Here is a 20039-nt window from a genome sequence, read left to right as displayed (position 1 = left end):
GGGAATCATGCGAGGGGAAATGCACTCCGTGCTTATGCACAACCTGCTCCCCAGGCTTAGCGCCAGGCCCACACATCTATTATTTCATTTGATCCCTGCAATAATTGTATGGAGGCCAGGCTGGTGGCTCACGCCTGTAATCCCAGCACTTTGGGAGGCTGAGGCCGGCGGATCACGAGGTCAGGAAATCGAGACCATCCTGGCTAACACAGTGAAACTCCGTCTCTACTAAAACTACAAAAAAAAAAAAAAATTAGTGGGGCGTGGTGGCGGGCACCTGTAGTAGTCCCAACTACTTGGGAGGCTGAGGCAGGAGAATTGCTGGAACTGGGGAGGTGGAGGTTGCGGTGAGCTGAGATCGCACCATTGCACTCCAGCCTGGGCAACAAGAGCGAAATTCCATCTCAAAATAAATAAATTTATAATAATAATAATAATAATTGCATAGAGAAGGTAGTCCTGACCCCATTTTATGATGAATAAAAGGTGAGGTTCAGAGAGGTTAAGTAACTTTCCCAAGTTTCCACAGCTGGGCCCCAGACGCCACCCCTCTCTGCACTGTGTCCCTGTTCACTAGCTGCCTTATCCAATGTGGCTTGGGTGTGTCTTGCCACACTTAGGCACAGCACCTGTTATACAAACAAACAAATGAGCTGTCCATTATCTGGACATCTCCCACCTGCCTGCAGGGACAGGCCAGGGTGAGCTTAAGCCCTGGGGGACTGCATCTCAGAACCTGTCCCACAAACCGCCTCAGGTTCCCTCTGAGACTGTCCCACACCCAGCCCCCTCTCTAGCTCTTTCCTTTACCTTCTCTACTGACTCCCCACATTTGCTCCCAGCAGATACAGCACTTGGTGCCAAGGCTTTCCTTTATCCCCAGGAGAGCCAGGCAAGTGGGGTATAAAAGGAATAGCATGGTGCAGATCCAAGCCCCATCAAGTGTACCCACTTGAGTTCTTTTTTTTTTTTTTTTGATACTGAGTCTTGCTCTGTCGCCCAGGCTGGAGTGCAGTGGTGCAATCTTGGCTCACTGCAACCTCCGCCTCCTGGGTTCAAGCCATATTCTCCTGCCTCAGCCTCCCGAGTAGCTGGGACCACAGGTACGTGCCACCACACCCAACTAATTTTTGTATTTTTAGTAGAGCTGAGGTTTCACTATGTTGGCCAGGCTGGTCTCAAACTCCTGACCTAAGGTGATCCGCCCGCCTGGCCTCCTAAAGTTCTAGGATTACAGGAGTGAGCCCTTCACCCTGACTTTTTCTTTCTTTCTTTCTTTTTCCTTTCTTTTCTTTTCTTTCTTTCTTTCTTTTTTTTTTTTTTTTTGAGAGAGTCTCGCTCTGTTGCCCAGGCTGGAGTGCAGTGGTGCCATCTCAGTTCACTGTAGCCTCTACTTACTGGGCTTGCCCCCGTCTGCCTGTGAGGGAACCACGCAAGGGGAAATGCACACTGAGAGTGAGAGTGAGACTCAGTCTCCAAGGAAAAAACAAGAGAGAGAGATGGGGTTTCACCACATTACCCAGGCTGGTCTCGAATTCCTGAACTCAAGTTTGCCCACATCAGCCTCCCAATGTGCTGGGATTACAGGCATGAGCCACTGTGCCTGGCCCCTCATCTGAGTCCTGAATACCATCACCTTTTGGAGCCTTAGTTTTTTCACCTGGTCAGTGGGGATATAATTCCTGCCCTTGCCCACCTCGCAATGTGTAGGAGTCTATAAAGAGGAAATAGTATGTGATAAAATGTACAACTGAAAACACTGGACTGTAATAAAATGTTACACAAATGTAAGGGATTCCAAGTTGGTTGTAACACGGGCATTAAACTATAACTTCTCGGCCGGGCGCGGTGGCTCAAGCCTGTAATCCCAGCACTTTGGGAGGCCGAGACGGGCGGATCACGAGGTCAGGAGATCGAGACCATCCTGGCGAACATGGTGAACCTCGTCTCTACTAAAAATACAAAAAATCAGCCGGGCGAGGTGGCGGGCGCCTGTAGTCCCAGCTACTCGGGAGGCTGAGGCGGGAGAACGGCGTAAACCCGGGAGGCGGAGCTTGCAGTGAGCTGAGATCCGGCCACTGCACTCCAGCCTGGGCGACAGAGCGAGACTCCGTCTCAAAAAAAATAAAAATAAATAAAAAAAAAAAAAATAAACTATAACTTCTCGAAGATATTGACCATAAAACTTACAGAGCCATGGGAAAAGAATCAAGAAATGTGCATGTTCCTGAGCCTTAACTTCTATGGGTGATTTTTTTCTCTCTGCATTTGTGTTTCTCCATGCTTTCTGCACTAATTGTGTATTCTTTCTGGAATTAGAAAAAAAGTCAGAGCACAGTGGTTCATGCCTGTAATCCCAGCACTTTGGGAGGCCAACGCAGGCACATCACTTAAGACAGGAGTTTGAGACCAGCCTGGCCAACATGGTAAGACCATGTCTCTACTAAACATACACAAATTAGCAGGGTGTGGTGGTGCATGCCTGTAGTCCCAGCACTTTGGGAGGCCAAGGCGGGTGGATCACGAGATCAGGAGATCGAGACCATCCTGGCTAACATGGTGAAATCCCGACTCTACTAAAAATACAAAGAAAAAAAAAATAGCCGGGCGTGTTGGTGGGCACCTGTAGTCCCAGCTACTCGGGAGGTTGAGGCAGGAGAATGGTGTGAACCTGGGAGGCAGAGCTTGCAGTGAGCCAAGATCACGCCACTGCACTTGAGCCTGGGCAACAGAGCGAGACTCCATCTCAAGAAAAAGAAAAAGAGAAAAAAATTATATAAAAGTAATGCTTCTGAAATAAAAGTATCTAACTCCTGATCTTATATACTGTGTTATAGTGAAAGATTTTAGCCAGGGGTGGAAAAGAGGTTTATCCGCTGTACCAAGAGTGAATGTCCTCCTGCCGTCCCTCACCCAGCTTTCCCACCCTGGATGCCAAAGTTGAGGAGCTGGAAAGGATGGATTTCTCCCCAGCCAAAATCACAAGGAAGGGATTCCTGGCCCTATGTCCTCTTTGCTCTTCTCCCCTGCCTGAAGCATTGCAGTCTAGGAGAAACACTTCCCATGAGCCTCAGAGTCCGCAAGCAACAATTGTTCTGAGCTTCTCACCTTTCTGAGCTCCAGACCCTCACCTCCAACTGCCCCTGGGACTCATTCTGGAAGTTCCACTGGTTTCTCAAATGCAACATGACTGCAGCAGACACTATTCACTGCTTACCCAAAAGCCACGTAATCCCTACTTCTAGGCTGATAGAACTCCAGTGTCTTTGGGAAGCAGAACAGAATCAGGGGTGGATAGGTCCCTGCCCCAGCCCCGGTCAGAGCACTCTCTTCTCCTTTGTAGATATGGGTGTAGCAACGGACATGTGGACACATGACCTAGCTCTGTTCCTTTTCTGGGGAGTTTCTAGAAAAGATTTCCTTCCCAGATGAAAGAGAGCCTTGGGCTGGTCCCAGATAAAAAGAGAGCCTTGGGCTGGTCAGAAGGTAGTGAGTTACCTCTCTTGTTCACAGTCAGTTACAGATTGAACTGCTTGCTCTACTCTTTTCTCCCTTCTCACAGCTGCATTTGACTAGGCTTTTAAAAGAGAGAGGGGTGGCCGGTGCGGTGGCTCACGCCTTTAATCTCAGCACTTTGGGAGGCCAAGGTGGGCGGATCACGAGATCAGGAGTTTGAGACCAGCCTGACCAACATGGTGAAACTCCGTCTCTACTAAAAATACAAAAAAATTACCTGGGCGTGGTAGTGTGCACCTGTAATCCCAGCTACTCAGGAGGCTGAGGCAGGATAATCGCTTGAACCCAAGAGTAGGAGGTTGCAGTGAGCCGAGATCGTGCCACTGCACTCCAGCCTGGGCGACAGGGCAAGACTTCGTCTCAAAAAAAAAAAAGAGAGAGAGAGAGAGAGGGAGAGCACCATGGGAGGAGAGGACCACTGGCCCCCTACCCTCCTTCCTGGGGCTCCTGTAGCTAGAATGGAGCTCTCTGGCTGAAGCAGCCATCTTGTGACCACGGTCCTGAGGACAGCAGGGGGTGGGGAAGCACTGGACCTTCAGTGACACTGTTGAGTTCCTGTCTCACTTCCAGACTGCTTGTTATGGAGGGAAAGTAAGCCCTTTACTTAAACTTCGAGTAGCTGATATTCTGTTATTTGCAGGCAGAAATTTATATAATGTGCCAGACTGAACTCTCCATTCATCCTTCCTAGGCCTGTTTCTCCCCTGCATTTCCCAACCATAAGGAGCACTCCTGCCCACCAAGCCACCCCAGACTTCTCCCAGCCTCATGCCCATGGCTCAGTTCTCACCTATCTCTGTCCTCTGCTCCCCACCTCCTCTGCCACTCCTCTGCTCCCCCCATCTCCTCCAGTGGCAAGAGTCAGGGGAGCAGAGGACAGAGAGCTGAGCCAGAGTATTCACTGCACAAGCTCTCACCTCTCTACCTGTGTTCTTTGTTCCCTTCTCCCTGAATGGGAATGCCTACTTATTCTCCAAAGCCCATTTCAAATAGACCTTCTTCTATGAAGCACGCCTCACCCCAGAGAAAATTCCTTCCTCTGTGAGTCTGTAGCTTGTTACGCTACATCCACCTCTGTTATACTTCTTGTCATGTATTCTAATTATACATTTGCCAGAATTGTACCTTCTTCATCTTTTTTTTTTTTTTTCTTTGAGATGGAGTCTCCCTCTGTCACCCAGGCTGGAATGCAGTGATCTTGGCTCACTGCAACCTCCACCTCCCAGGTTCAAGCAATTCTCTGCCTCAGCCTCCTGAGTAGGTGGGATTACAGGCATGTGCCACCACGCCCGGCTAGTTTTTGTACGTTTAGTAGAGACGGGGTTTCACCATGTTGACCTGGCAGGTCTTAAACTCCTGACCTTGTGATCCACCGGCCTCAGCCTCCCAAAGTGCTAGGATTACAGGCGTGAGCCACCACATCCGGCCCCAGAATGATACATTCTTTAGGACAAGGTTGTATTTCAGAGTCCCCAGTGCCTCCCAGTATCATGTTTGACTTAAATGATTAGTAAATTTCTGGTGGAAAAGGCCCCAATATAAAACACCTTTTGGCCAGGCACAATGGTTCATGCCTGTAATCCCAGCACTTTGGGAGACTGAGGCAGGTGGACCACCTGAGGTCAGGAGTTCCAGACCAGCATGGCCAACATGGCAAAACCCTGTCTCTACTAAAAATACAAAAATTAGCTGGGCGTGGTGGTAGGCATCTGTAATCCCAGCTACTCAGGAGGCTGAGGCACAAGAATCACTTGAACCCAGGAAGCAGAGGTTGCAGTGAGCCTAGATTGCGCTACTGCACTCAGTCTGGGTGACAGAGTGAGACTCCGTCTCAAAAAAATGAATAAATAAATAAAACTAAACCACCTTCTGCTGCTTTCTGTGCAGGAACCTGAGTCCCATCCTTCTGAGCTTCTGCCTCTCATCTCCCTTCCACTCTCCCATCTTATCTAACTTCCTCTTTCCTGCAGTGGACTTCTGGGGAGAATTCCACTTTCTCCCACAGAGTCTGGCCCCCTTCTGAGTGGGATGTGGGGAGGAAATTTTATAGAATATGTTCAGGGGAGAGGCAGGGGATGAGACAGAGGTGGTGTGGGGGCCATGTTGCCAAAGGCCTTAAATGCCATGCTAAAGGATGTTGAAATTACTCTGTAGCCCATAGATGATTAAGTAGAAACAGATCTTTTAGGTTGTAGTCACTTCAATTCTCTTTTTTTTTTTTTTTGAGACGGAGTCTTGCTCTTTCGCCCGGGCTGGAGTGCAGTGGCCGGATCTCAGCTCACTGCAAGCTCCGCCTCCCGGGTTTTACACCATTCTCCTGCCTCAGCCTCCGGAGTAGCTGGGACTACAGGCGCCCGCCACCTCGCCCGGCTAGTTTTTTGTATTTTTAGTAGAGACGAGGTTTCACCGTGTTAGCCAGGATGGTCTCGATCTCCTGACCTCGTGATCCGCCCGTCTCGGCCTCCCAAAGTGCTGGGATTACAGGCTTGAGCCACCGCGCCCGACCACTTCAATTCTCAAGAAGATAACTGGGTCGGGCACAGTGGCTCAAGCCTGTAATCCCAGCACTTTGGGAGGCCGAGACGGGTGGATCACAAGGTCAGGAGATCGAGACCATCCTGGCTAACACGGTGAAACCTCGTCTCACTAAAAAAATACAAAAAAATACCTAGTTGGGCGAGGTGGCAGGTGCCTGTAGTCCTAGCTACTCCGGAGGCTGAGGCAGGAGAATGGCCTAAACCCAGGAGGCGGAGCTTGCAGTGAGCTGAGATGGGGCCACTGCACTCCAGCCTGGGCCACAGAGCTCAAAACAAACAACAAAGAAACAAAAAAGAAGATAACTGGGCCGGGCGCGGTGGCTCAAGCCTGTAATCCCAGCACTTTGGGAGGCCGAGACGGGCGGATCACGAGGTCAGGAGATCGAGACCATCCTGGCTAACACGGTGAAACCCCGTCTCTACTAAAAATACAAAAAACTAGCCGGGGGAGGTGGCGGGCGCCTGTAGTCCCAGCTACTCCGGAGGCTGAGGCAGGAGAATGGCGTAAAAAACCCGGGAGGCGGAGCTTGCAGTGAGCTGAGATCCGGCCACTGCACTCCAGCCCGGGCGAAAGAGCAAGACTCCGTCTCAAAAAAAAAAAAAAAAAGAAGATAACTGGACTAGTATCAAAGGATCTGGCTTTGGTTTGACAATATCAAAGTTTCGTCACACATCCGTATGCCCAAATGTAAGCTGGTCCACAGTAGGTGCTCCATAAGTGCTTGTTGTTAAAGTCAATTGCAGGGCACGGTTATTTCCTTTTTTTTTTTTTTTTTTTTTTGTGAGACAGAGATTTACTCTTGTTGCCCAGGCTGGAGTGCAATGGCGCTATCTCGGCTCACCGCATCCTTTGCTTCCCAGGTTCAAGCGATTCTCATGCCTCAGCCTCCTGAGTAGCTGGGATTATAGGCATGTGCCACCATGCCCGGCTAATTTTGTATTTTTGGTAGAGATGGGGTTTCACCGTGTTGCCCAGGCTGATCTCGAACTCCTGACCTCAGGTGATCCTCCCGCCTCGCCCTCCCAAAGTGCTGGGATTACAGGCGTGAGCCACTGTGCCCGGCAATTGCAGGGTTATTTCTAAGTTCTTTTTTAGAGACTGTCTAGCTCTGTCACCCACGCTACAGTGTAGAGGCACAGTCATACTCACTGCAACCTCAACTCCCAGACTCAAGTGATCCTCCTGCCTCAGCCTCCAGCATAGCATGCACTATGTACCCCGGCTAACTTCTTCTTATTATTATTATTTTGTGTAGAGACAGGTTCTCAAAATGTCACCCAGGCTAATTTCTTTTTTTTTTTTTTTTTTTTTTTGAGACAGAGTCTCGCTCTGTCACCCAGGCTGGAGTGCTGTGGCCAGATCTCAGCTCACTGCAAGCTCCGCCTCCCGGGTTCACGCCATTCTCCTGCCTCAGCCTCCCGGGTAGCTGGGACTACAGGCGCCGCCACCTCGCCCGGCTAGTTTTTTTTTTTTTTGTAGTTTTTAGTAGAGACGGGGTTTTACCGTGTTAGCCAGGATGGTCTCGATCTCCTGACCCCGTGATCCGCCCGTCTCGGCCTCCCAAAGTGCTGGGATTACAGGCTTGAGCCACTGCGCCCGGCCCACCCAGGCTAATTTCTAACTCCTAGCCTCACACAGTCCTCCCAGCTCAGCCTCCTAGTAGTCCTAAATTCTATACATATATTTTTTTCAGAGTCTTGCTCTGTCGCCCAGGCTGGAGTGCAGTGCAGTGGCACGATCTTGGCTTACTGCAACCTCCACCTCCAAGGTTCAAGTGATTCTCCTGCCTCAGCCTCCTGAGTAGCTGGGATTACAGGCGCGCGCCACCATGCCTGGCTAATTTTTTTTTTTTTTTTTTTTTGAGACAGAGTCTTGCTCTGTAACCCAGGCTGGAGTGCTGTGGCCAGATCTCAGCTCACTGCAAGCTCTGCCTCCCGGGTTCACGCCATTCTCCTGCCTCAGCCTCCCGGCGGCACTACAGGTGCCGCCACCTCACCCGGCTAGTTTTTTTTTTTTTTTTTTGTAGTTTTTAGTAGAGATGGGGTTTTACCGTGTTAGCCAGGATGGTCTCGATCTCCTGACCCGTGATCCGCCCGTCTCGGCCTCCCAAAGTGCTGGGATTACAGGCTTGAGCCACTGCGCCCGGCCCACCCAGGCTAATTTCTAACTCCTAGCCTCACACAGTCCTCCCAGCTCAGCCTCCTAGTAGTCCTAAGTTCTATACATATATTTTTTTCAGAGTCTTGCTCTGTCGCCCAGGCTGGAGTGCAGTGCAGTGGCATGATCTTGGTTCACTGCAACCTCCACCTCCAAGGTTCAAGTGATTCTCCTGCCTCAGCCTCCTGAGTAGCTGGGATTACAGGCGCGCGCCACCATGCCTGGCTAATTTTTTTTTTTTTTTTTTTTTTTGAGACAGAGTCTTGCTCTGTCGCCCGGGCTGGAGTGCAGTGACTGGATCTCAGCTCACTGCAAGCTCCACCTCCCGGGTTTACGCCATTCTTCTGCCTCAGCCTCCAGAGTAGCTGGGACTACAGGCGACCGCCACCTCACCCGGCTAGTTTTTTGTATTTTTAGTAGAGACGGGGTTTCACCATGTTAGCCAGGATGGTCTCGATCTCCTGACCTCGTGATCCACCCGTCTCGGCCTCCCAAAGTGCTGGGATTACAGGCTTGAGCCACCACGTCCGGCCTGCCTGGCTAATGTTTGAATTTTTAGTAGAGATGGGGTTTCACCAGGTTGGTCAAGCTGTTCTCGAACTCCTGACCTCGTGATCTGTCTGCCTCAGCCTCCCAAAGTGCTGGGATTAGAGGCATGAACCACCACGCCCGGCCAATAGTCCTAAATTCTAAGAGCCAATCAACCCAACTGCTCAGCAACTGAGGGATGTTTGAGTGTGCATGGATATGTTCATTTCTGTCCTGCTTTCATTGCAATGGCAAACTCTGAAATACTCACCTAATGAAGCATTACACTCCCTTAAAAACATTGTTTACAAAGAGTTTATAACATAGAAAATATCTTCTGTTGTAAAGGGAAAAAAGAAGCACACAATTGAAATGAGTCATATTTATTACATTGTCTAAAAGCAAGCAAAATCTCTTCCCCAGCAAAAAGCTGGCAGGGCAGGGAGGACAACATTAAGAGCAGCAGGTGGTCCTCCCCTCCCTTTACCCTCCTGTTCTCTATTTTTTTTTTTTGAGATGGAGTCTCACTCTGTTGCCCACCCTAGAGTGCAGTGGTGCGATCTTGGCTTACTGCAGCCTCTACCTCCAAGATTCAAGTGATTCTCCTGCCTCAGCCTCCCAAGTAGCTGGGATTACAGGCACCCACCACTACACCCAGCTAATTTTTGTATTTTTAGGAGAGATGGGGTTTCACCATGTTGGCCAGGCTGGTCTTGAACTCCTGACCTCAAGTGATCCACCCGCCTCAGCCTCCCAAAGTGCTGGGATTACAGGCATGAGCACCGTGCCCGGCCTATTTTCCAACTTCTGAAAAATGTGTGCACATTACTAATAAAGTGGGGAAGGGTATACTTTATGTTTCAAAATGACCTTGAGGGAGTAGGACAGAGATTGCTCTCAGCCCAGGTTCTGCTCCTCCCCCTGCTGCCTCGCCCCATTGCCCAGAGATACCCTCTGGGGCTGAACCAGGTTTCACTTGCCCCAGGGCCCTGCAGCTCTGGCCTTCCCCACCCCAAACCACAGGGCACCCAGCAAAGGAGTCGCAATCCAGTACCTGCACCCGTTCCCAAGTGGAAATGCTGCCTCCAGGCAGCCAGGGCCTCCCCCAAGGCCTCAGAGGAATTTCCTCTGAGGAAATTCCTGCCCTCCCAGGAATTTCCAGAAAGGACTCATGGAGGAATTTCCTAGACGAAGACAGGCAGACAGACACACACCTCAGGCAGCTATCCTCACTAAGCGCAGATGTTTGCCTGAGGGTGGCGTGCTGGGAGCCAACACAGACACACAACTTTGAGGTGAGAGGCAGCACCAAGCAAGAATGGAGAGCAGACCCACCCGGGTAGGGTGGGGGCTGGCATGAGGAAGGGACTGGGAGGGGGCTCCAGAGTTGGTCAGCAGATCGAGTCTCCAGGCACAGAAGTCCCTACTGTTGTCTCTGTCTGAATGGCACAGTGCCTGCAACTCTCCCCTCAGCACAGCAGGCACCGCAGGGGCTCCGGGAGGGGTCAGGGCAGTGTGACTGTGAGTGGTAGGACTGCAGTCTGGGCTTGGGCACTTAGCAAGTTTGCTGTCCTGGTGGCTTGTCAATATCCCCTACTGGCCTGGGGGCTCCCCGAGGTAGTAATTTTATCTTAAACCCATCCTTACACTCTCGGTGCCCATCACAACACCCAGTTCATTACAACACTCAGTGTCTAGGGCTGCTCCAGTAGGGTGGGGGATGGACCCCCATATGGATAGGGGAGTGGATAGAGGAGTGATGGGATCAATGCCCGAAGTGAGATGAGAATACTGGGGACAGCGCCAAAGCAGGGAAAGAGGGGTCCAGGTCCTGTCGTGCTCAGAATTTCCCTGCACGCGTCTGCACCCAGCTTGCTCCAGACCTAGAGGCAGGCAAGAGCTGACGTGGCCCCGCCAGACTGGGCCTAGCGAGCCCGAACCTGCCTGGCCCAAGCAGCTGCAGCGTGGGACCTCACACGTCCCCGCCCAGTCCCAGCGGCCAGAGAAACCAGGGAATCTGGCCCAAAGCTGTCTCCTCCAGGAGGCAACCGGGGCCACCCGCTGTAAAGAGCTGCCAGCATCCCTCCCCTCTCCACCTCCTCTGCTGGCTCCTTTTCGGAGCAGTTACGTCCAGCAGAAGTTAAGTTCCTTCACTGAACAGTGAGTGATTTCACTAAGTCCACAGATATTTACTGATCATCTACTGTATGTGCTAGATGCTGTGCCAGGAGCTGGCAATAAGATAATGAACAAGACAAAAACCCATGTCCTCCTGAGCTTTGACTCTATGGAATGCCGGAACTGGGATGCAGTACTCTCGCCAGGGCCACGTGTCCTCCTAGGTGAGCAAAAGGCGCGTGAGGTGCCGCCCTGGGACCAGTCGGCGGGTGGACTTCGTCCTGGGCTGGAGGAGCGGGCCGCACCTCGGACAAACGCTTGGCTGGGCACGTCGCCTGGGGCAGGTGCGCGAGGGAGAGGGGGGTGGCGCTGGCCGTGCGCAAAACCGGGCCCTGACCCTGCCGCGGGGTTACAGGCCGTTGGTGCTCTGTATTTATTGTAAGCGCAGCGAATAGGGCCTCCAGCGGCCTGAGCGCACGTGGTGGTGCAGTGGAGAGCCGGCTGGGCCCTCCCCAGCTCCAGGCTCCTCCCCGGCGGGGTCAGAGCCAGACTTGCTGCGGCGTCCGGGCCCCGCGTAATTACAGGGGCTGTAGCAGGCCTGGCCGTAAAATAGGAGGATGAAACGGCCTGGGAACCGGGTAAGCTGGGCTGGAGCTGGCCAGGGGCCCCGGGTCGGTGGCTTCCCGCGATGCGCAGCCGCGGGGAAGGGCCGGCTAGGGATGCGTACACACACAGCACCAACCCGGCTCTCACACAGGCACACAATCACTCACGTAAACCACTAAACGCACGCAGATACACAACATTCGGCTCTCCCACTCTAGGCTCACTCGTGAGCCTAATCAAACACCTGCCCGCCCTCTCCACCCCAGGAGCTGACACCCGCCCGCCAAGCCCTCTCCAGACGGCAGCAGATCCTGGCGGGGAGAAGAGCCCCGAGAGGCAAATTCCAGCGGGTTTGTTTACACAGCGCGGGGGAGGGGGCCGAGCCGGGTACTGGGGCCCGACTGACTGGGAGCCCCAGCTGAGACTGGGCCAGCACCAGCTGTGCAGCCTGAGGACTGCGCACAAACACCCCTCCGCTCCACCCCACCCCCGCTGCACGCCGGTACGCGTCTCCCCTCCTCTTCACACGCTGTTCACAAACATTAGCATACGTCTGTCAAAGAGTTTCACACGCTTCCACACACGCGGCTGTGATACTACTCACAAATGCTTTCACACTAGCGCGCCATCACACGTATTTCATGTGTGGTTACAGTTTAAAGTCACCCTTCATGCCCAGATAGATTCTCACAGTCCATATTCAAGAGCCCGTTTGCACGGTGTACGCGTGTGTTGTCACACATACTCAGGTCATCAGTGCCCTTTAACGTTCTAAAATAAGAACGGACCCCTCTCGAGCCCAGGGTCCCGCGTGTCGCTCCTGCGCGCAGGCACTGATGGGATGGACAGAGGCGCCCTTAGCCCCGGCCGCACACGTTACACACTCGATCACACACAGCGTTGCACTTTATTCCCGGCATCTAAGCGATGACACAATCTCCAGAACAAAGACAACATTGACAAACCCAACAAAAACAAACAGCCGCGTGTGTGTGGGGAGGGGCAGTCGAGCGCAGAGTCCGGGAAGGGAATGGGGGAGGAGGAGAGGGTGGGAACGCCGGCGCCCGAGCCTGGGCATGCGAGGCTCGGAAAGGTGCGGGGCATGTCAACAACCTCGCACCCTGCAAGGTCCGCGCGCGGAGCAGCAAAGCCAGGTCCTGCACCCCCGCGTTCGCAGACTGGCACTTGCGACTTCTTCCCTTCTCCCGCACGCGACTGCGCCGAGGGACGCAAGCCCACCACCCGGACAGGCTTACAAAGCTCCACGCAGACCCACAAGTGAGCGAACACACAGCTCTGAGCAGATCTGCCGGGGCAGAGGAGCGCGCTTCGCTCTTTCCTGCACCCCTAGCCTCCTCGCCTCCCCAGCCCGCCCCTCCTCCACCTCCCCAGCCCCCAAGCCCCGGGGCAGCCGCGCGCCGGGCGGGGCGAGGGCGGGGCGGGGTGTCGGGCGGCGCCGGCCCAAAAGGCGGAGTCGCAAGGCGAAGGGGCCAGATCTGTGAGCCCAACGCTGACTTCGCCGCGGAGAAAGCCAGCGGGAACCCAGACCCCTAGGAGCCCCGCGTCCCCGCCCGGCCTGGCCAGGCCCCGCGCTATGGAGTTCCTCTGGGCCCCTCTCTTGGGTCTCTGCTGCAGTCTGGCCGCTGCTGATCGACACACCGTCTTCTGGAACAGTTCAAATCCCAAGTAAGCCTCGAGTCTCTCACTGGCAGCCTGGACTCCCGGCTGGCACTGCCCTCCCTACCGGGATAACTGTCCCAGCCAATCCCTTAGCTGAGCCTAGAGTAGATGACCGAGGTAGGAGGGCGACTGTAGATTTTCCTCCCCTCACTTCTCCCTCATATCTGGGAGCACCCCACCCGGGGCAGGAACCTGCTCGTGTCTACTTGCATGGGCTTATATCTGCCCTTCCCTTCTTTCTCTCTGGTACCCCTATTACTCTGAAGTGAGGGACCTATGCTGGGCAGTTCCTGCCTACAGCATAGACTTCGCCCCTGGTAGCCAGGGCCCTTGTTCTAGGTCTCCCCCACGTTGAAAGCCTCCACGCCCCTCCTTGTGTGTCCTTTGGGCATCTGACCACACTGACAGGTACCTGGTGTGACATCAAGAGTGCGCAGAATGCTCAAGGGAACCCTGAAAGGACCTCTCAGGAGAGAGCTAGGCTGTAGACATTCATTATGCATTCACCCTGTATTTAAAGCAAACCCGGAAAGTCCCCCACTAGGGGTCTTTTGGGGTGGCATGAGTGAGGCACATGCTGTGCATGGGTAGGTTGAGGGAATCACCTGTTTATGGGGCTCTCAAGTAGTAAAATTGAAGAGCTGGGAGAGGGAGATCATGGGAAAGCTTCAGAAGGAACAGAAGGGGTTAAAGGGATTACAGAAGGCTCTGGGCAGGAAGGAGTTAATTTCTCCTGGGCAGGTTTAGTGCTGTGAGGCAAATGGTACTGGGAGGAAGACTCTGTCGGCCCCTTTGTTCTTGCCCTTGAGTTTTCTGAAGTTATGGGAACAATATTTGTGGGAATACAGGAGAGGGTGGTAGGGAGGACGGGGAGAGAACTGGGCAGCTTGGTATCACCAAAGCCATCTCACCGGCTTAGCCACTCTCAGCCCTAGCGAGCTTGCCCCCCACTCCCCTTGAGAAATATGTTGTGCCAGCTTCCTCTGACCCTGTGGCATCGTCTGGTGAGGCAGTCTGTTGTCTGTGGCTTGTTGGGGTCGGGGAGAGAACAGCCAGCTGCCAATCCCAGAGGGCAATGCCCTCCTGCACATGGATGCTGGGGAGGCCCAGCCAGCCCTCTGCCACCCGCTCCCTGTGCTTTGCCTCCTTGACCCGATGCATCTTGCCCTAGTATGGGAGAGAGCAAAGTCCCTGTTTATGCCCATTCCAGGTGTTGACTGAAGAAGGAGGAGGGGACAGGAAGCCATGAGTAGGGAGGGGGGGACCCTGGCCTTTTCCGTTCCCAAGCTCCCAAGTTTCCTCTCTTTCAGGAAGGAGCCTCTTCCTTACCCACCTCCCCGCCTTCCCTGACGCCGCTGCCCCCTTTCCCAGATGGGGAACAAGAGTCAAATGAAGGCTAAGTCGAGCAGACTGTACCCCCAGGAGAGGGGGCTGATGGGTGACCCTCTGGCCACACACACACACACACACACACACACACACACACCCTATCATACCCAGGACTAAAGAGACGCCAGTCCAGAGTAGAGTCCGTAGGCAGCCAAGCTGGGCCCAGCGTGGGGGCAAATATGAGGCTACAATGAACGGGGTAGGTGAGGCTGGCATGGGTGACTCAGGCCTGTGGGCAGCAGCCCTGGGATCTCCAGGCCTCAGGCGGGGGCAGCATGCTGAGAAGGGCACCAGCCTTCCTCGTGCTGGAGGGCAGGCCCCTCATTCTGACCTGCCGGCTCCCTTTGTTTGGAGGACAGTGTTGGGGGTGAGTGGGCGCTGTGCCCTCCTGGGGTCCTAGGGGCTGTCCACATTTGACAAGGTAAATTTTCAGATTCTCATGAGTGCTGGGGCGGGTAGCAGAGGTGGATGAGGAATGAGTCAGTGCCCGTCACGGGAATGAGGGAAAGACGCCAGGCCCAGAGCTGAAATACCTGTTCCGAAATGGCTTCTATGTTTATCTCTCCAGAGAGGAATTTTAAAAGCCTCTCTCTGCTCTTCTCTCTCTTTCCCCAGGGTGGGGGAGGGGCCTGGTAAGCCCAGTTTGGGCGCTGGTGTGCTGCTGCAAAGCCTGGCCTCTCAGGGTCATGCTGATTGGGCAGTGGGTGCCCATCTCAGAGTCCTCTCCACCTGACTCCTTCCTCGCCCTCCCAGCCGTGGCCAGGGCTTTCGGTTCGAAGCAAGTTGACGCTAATTCTGCTGAGTCTCTAGCTGGCAGTGCCTGGGGGAATTAGAGAAACTGAGCAGCTTCAGGGGTTGGGGGGAGCACTTTTCCCCCTACTGGGACCCCACCCAGGCTGGAGCCAGGTGTCTGGAGCTGGTGGGGAGGGGCTGGTGGGCAGTCAGGCTGGAGCCGGTGGGGCCAGGGGGAATGAACTAGGGGAGGGGAGCTGGCTCCACCTTAGGAGGAGGGGAGAGGAGGGGAGAGGAGGGGAGAGGGGAGAGGCCGTCTCAAGCCCAGAGCTCCAGCATTTCATCTGGCGGGAGGTGGAAGTGTGGCTTTTGGAGAAAAAAGGACAGGGATGTTTGGGGGTGCTCTGAGAAGGGGAAAAGGAGACCAGTGTATAACTTTGAGTAGCTAGAAAAGGAGATTTAAGAGGGGCTGAAGGAATTGATGAGAGTGATTTAACTTAAAGGACTAGGGGCATTATCTGTGGGCCCAGGTATACTAGCTTCACTTTTGAGGAAAAGTGAAGCTAGGAAATGTGAGATCTACTTAGTGGGTCCGAGGAAACGTGAGAGGAGTAAGGAAGGTAAAGACATAGATGTGTTGGGGGCTCGGGGCTAGCATGTTCAAGAGAAAGGGTTTCCTGGATTCTGATTACAGGATAGACCGGTGGGGTCTCAGGTTGAGGCCTAACAGCATTTAAAAGGAGCAACTGGTATAACAGATTTGGGGAAATATTTATGGGTAGAAGAGAATGATAAGTGAGCTACAGAAATAGGTAGAAGCCCATCCTTGGGTAAATATCACGCGGGTTATGGAAAATGCTTTCGTACCTGAAAGATACTGAGTGGATGCTATTTGAAGGACCAACAGGAGACAGTGATGGTGCAGGGGAATGTTTAGAGATGGCAGAGAGAAATGTAAGACATCAAGATCAGTACATATTGGGAGTTGAGACTTTGGAAAAATCTCTTGGGGTCTAGTGTGAAATGTTAAACATTTGGAGGTCCAAGGATCTGGCCCGGCTTCTGAATGACCACCTGCTTCTTCCCCCATGTGTGTCCCAGGTTCCGGAATGAGGACTACACCATACATGTGCAGCTGAATGACTACGTGGACATCATCTGTCCGCACTATGAGGATCACTCTGTGGCAGACGCTGCCATGGAGCGGTACATACTATACCTGGTGGAGCGTGAGGAGTACCAGCTGTGCCAGCCCCAGTCCAAGGACCAGGTCCGCTGGCAGTGCAACCGGCCCAGTGCCAAGCATGGCCCAGAGAAGCTGTCTGAGAAGTTTCAGCGCTTCACACCTTTCACCCTGGGCAAGGAGTTCAAAGAAGGACACAGCTACTACTATATCTGTGAGTGCCTGTGAGGGGACAGTGTCTGTTGTTGTTTGTTTTTTTTTTTTTGGCCACCACGTACATGCTTGGGTACATGCTTGGTGCAGAGTCCAGCAGTAGAGGGCTCCTTCCAATCTTGAATTCTATTTTCATTCATCCACATCCCAATGTGAGTGAGCTTCTACGTGCTGGCACTCTGCTTAGCACTACCAGCACAGAGATAAATAAAACACTACAGAGCCTCTGTCCTCACGGAAGCTGGGAAGAAACACACATAGGTTAACAGACCCTTAGAACAGTATGCTACAGTAGACATGAACACAGGGGCCTTGGGAAAATGACCTGGGTACCTGCCAGGCTATGGGGCTCAGAGAAGGTTCAGTGGGGAAGATGATCCCAGAGCTTAGGACAGGCAGAGGAGCTGGCCAGGCATGAAGGCACACGTACAAAGGGAGCATGATATCTTCAGGGAACTTCCTATGGCTCAGCCTGGCTGGAGTGGGAGGGACACAGTCAGTGAGATGTGAGCCTGTAGAGGTGGACAGAACAGACCATGGGGGAATTAAAAAGTGATAAGGAGTTTGGACTTTATCCTGAGGGCTCTCGCCAGTGATGGGTTTTATTTCATTTTACTTTATTTTATTATTTTGAGATGGAGTTTCACTCTTGTTGCCCATGCTGGAGTGCAGTGGTGTGATCTCTGCTCACTGCAACCTGTGTCTCCAAGATTCAAGCAATTCTCCTGCCTCAGCCTCCCAAGTAGCTGGGATTGTAGGCACCTGCCACCACACCCAGCTAATTTTGAATTTTTAGTAGAGACAGGGTTTCACCATGTTGGTCAGAGTGGTCTTGAACTCCTGACCTCAAGTGATCCGCCTGCCTTGGTCTCCCAAAGTGCTGGGATTATAGGCATGAACCACCGCGCACAGCCTGATGGATTTTAAGTTATGAGAGCATCCAGCACTTTGGGAGGACGAGGCGGGCGGATCACCTGAGGTCAGGAGTTCAAGGCCATTCTGGCCAACATGGTGAAACCCCAACTCTACTTAAAAAAATACGAAAATTAGCCAGGTGTGGTGGCGCACCACTGTAGTCCCAGCTACTCAATGGGCTGAGGCAGGAGGATCACTTGAACTCAGGTGTGAGGTTATAGTGAGCCGAGATCACACCATTGCACTCTAGCCTGGGTGACAGAGCGAGACTCCGTCTCAAAAAAAAGTTATGAAATCAGTTTTGTATAAAATGGATCTAGGACTCAGTCAGTGGGGGCTAGGCAGGAGTAGTGTATATATATGTGTGTCTGTATATATATATATATATTTTTTTTTTTTTTTTCTTTTTTCTGAGACGGAGTCTCACTCTGTCGCCCAGACTGGAGTGCAGTGGCACGATCTCAACTTGCTGCAACCTCCACCTCCCGGGTTCAATTGATTCTTCTGCCTCAGCCTCCTGAGTAGCTGGGACTACAGGCATGTGCCACCATGCCCGGCTAATTTTTGTATTTTTAGTAGAGATGGGGTTTCACCATATTGACTGGCCAGGCTGGTCTCAAACTCCTGACCTTATGATCTGCCCACCTCAGCCTCCCAAAGTGCTGGGATTACAGGTGTGAGCCACCACACCCGGCCTAGGAGTAGTATTAAGTGGCCCAGGCAAAAGGAACATATTCAGACTTGGAGAAGTGAAGGATGAAATGTGGGGAGGGGGCAGTGTCTACGTTCTTTTTGTCACCACCGCCAAAGCTGAGGGTTATTTCCAAAGAATGGGAGGCTGGGCTGAACACTGGGCAGGAAGTTAGCAAAAACTAAAGAGGGTAGGAATCAAGATTAGAGGGAAGAGAATGAAATTGAGTAGGGAGCTGAGAAAACAGGGCAAGGGGCATTTGGGCTTACATTTTCTTCCAGCAAAGGTTTCTTACTTAACCCCCTGTGGGCTTATCTTGCAGCCAAACCCATCCACCAGCAAGAAGACCGCTGCTTGAGGTTGAAAGTGACTGTCAATGGCAAAATCAGTGAGTGTCAGGGCCCTGTGGGCCTCCTTCTTCCATCTCTATGCTGGGCAGTCTGGTGATCTGGGATGGTATAGAAGTCTTGCAGCCCAGCCCCTCACACTCACAGCCCTCTGCCTCTTTGATACAGTACCTGATCTACTACCACTCTTGTCTTTCAGCTCACAGTCCTCAGGCCCATGACAATCCACAGGAGAAGAGACTTGCAGCAGGTGGGTAGCTGGAGCAGATTGGGCCTGGGGCATAGGAAGGGGTCTGCTTGAAGAGGTTGGGTACAGGAGGTGGCTCCTTTACCAGGCAGAGGCTGAGGAAATCCTGTTGGGCTGAGGGCCAGTGCAAATAGTGGAGTCACTCACATTGGCGGCCTTTGCCCTCTCACCTTGCAGATGACCCAGAGGTGCGGGTTCTACATAGCATCGGTCACAGTGCCGCCCCACGCCTCTTCCCACTTGCCTGGACTGTGCTGCTCCTACCACTTCTGCTGCTGCAAACCCCGTGAAGGTGTATGCCACACCTGGCCTTAAGGATTGGAACTGGGCTGAAGAGAGGGACAGGCACTCCAAACCTGTCTTGGGGCCACCTTCAGAGGCCCCATCCCTGGGAACCACTCCCACCACAGGCACAAGCTGTCACCTAGCAGCCTCAAAACGGGTCAGTATTAAGGGTTTCAACTGGAAGGAGGCCAACCAGCCTGGCAGTGCCATCCCCACCTTCACCTCGGAGGGATGGAGAAATAAGTGGAGACAGTCGTTTCCCACCATTCCTGCCTTTAAGCCAAAGAAACAAGCTGTGCAGACATGGTCCCTTAAGGCACAGTGGGAGCTGAGCTGGAAGGGGCCACGTGGATAGGCAAAGCTTGGCAAAGATGCCCCCTTCAGAAGACAGCCAGGATGCCCAGATGAACTGACTAAAGGAAAAGCAAGAAACAGTTTCTTGCTTGGGAGCCAGGTACAGGAGAGGCAGCATGCTTGGGCTGACCTAGCATCTCCCAGCAAGACCTCATCTGTGGAGCTGCCACAGAGAAGTTTGTAGCCAGGTACTGCATTCTCTCCCATCCTGGGGCAGCACTCCCCAGAGCTGTGCCCAGCAGGGGGGCTGTGCCAACCTGTTCTTAAGAGTGTAGCTGTAAGGGCAGTGCCCATGTGTACATTCTGCCTAGAGTGTAGCCTAAAGGGCAGGGCCCACGTGTACAGTATCTGTATATAAGTTGCTGTGTGTCTGTCCTGATTTCTACAACTGGAGTTTTTTTATACAATGTTCTTTGTCTCAAAATAAAGCAATGTGTTTTTTCGGACATGCTTTTCTGCCACTCCATATTAAAACGTATGACCATTGAGCCCCTGCTAAGAGTGTGTCTCTGTGTGCTGCAACAGTAGCAACTGGGTTTG

General features: G+C 52.9%; 1 protein-coding gene across 1 annotated transcript; it reads left to right on the top strand.

The window, feature by feature from the left end:
* Positions 1-12539: 12539 nt before the first annotated feature.
* Positions 12540-19998, top strand: EFNA1 (ephrin A1). Its single transcript, XM_033199379.1, has 5 exons — positions 12540-13149; positions 16366-16661; positions 18589-18654; positions 18813-18863; positions 19038-19998. The coding sequence occupies exons 1-5, from the start codon at positions 13058-13060 to the stop codon at positions 19148-19150; spliced, it is 618 nt and encodes a 205-aa protein (XP_033055270.1). The 5' UTR covers positions 12540-13057; the 3' UTR covers positions 19151-19998.
* The last annotated feature ends 41 nt before the right edge of the window (positions 19999-20039 follow it).

The sequence above is a fragment of the Trachypithecus francoisi genome, unplaced genomic scaffold (genome assembly GCF_009764315.1).
Source record: "Trachypithecus francoisi isolate TF-2019V2 unplaced genomic scaffold, Tfra_2.0 Lachesis_group5, whole genome shotgun sequence".
In the NCBI taxonomy this organism is placed as follows: Eukaryota; Metazoa; Chordata; class Mammalia; order Primates; family Cercopithecidae; genus Trachypithecus; species Trachypithecus francoisi.
The sequence above is the reverse complement of the archived record's forward strand: the minus strand, read 5'-3'. Positions and strand labels throughout refer to the sequence as shown.

What these genes read in the sequence shown, in the direction of transcription:
- EFNA1 (XM_033199379.1), top strand. Translation starts at nt 13,058, where the DNA reads ATGGAGTTCCTCTGGGCCCCTCTCTTGGGTCTCTGCTGCAGTCTGGCC. An exon ending in GACTGTCAATGGCAAAATCA is followed by an intron (nt 18,655 to 18,812) that starts GTGAGTGTCAGG and finishes CTTGTCTTTCAG; the next exon opens with CTCACAGTCCTCAGGCCCAT. An exon ending in GGAGAAGAGACTTGCAGCAG is followed by an intron (nt 18,864 to 19,037) that starts GTGGGTAGCTGG and finishes CTCACCTTGCAG; the next exon opens with ATGACCCAGAGGTGCGGGTT.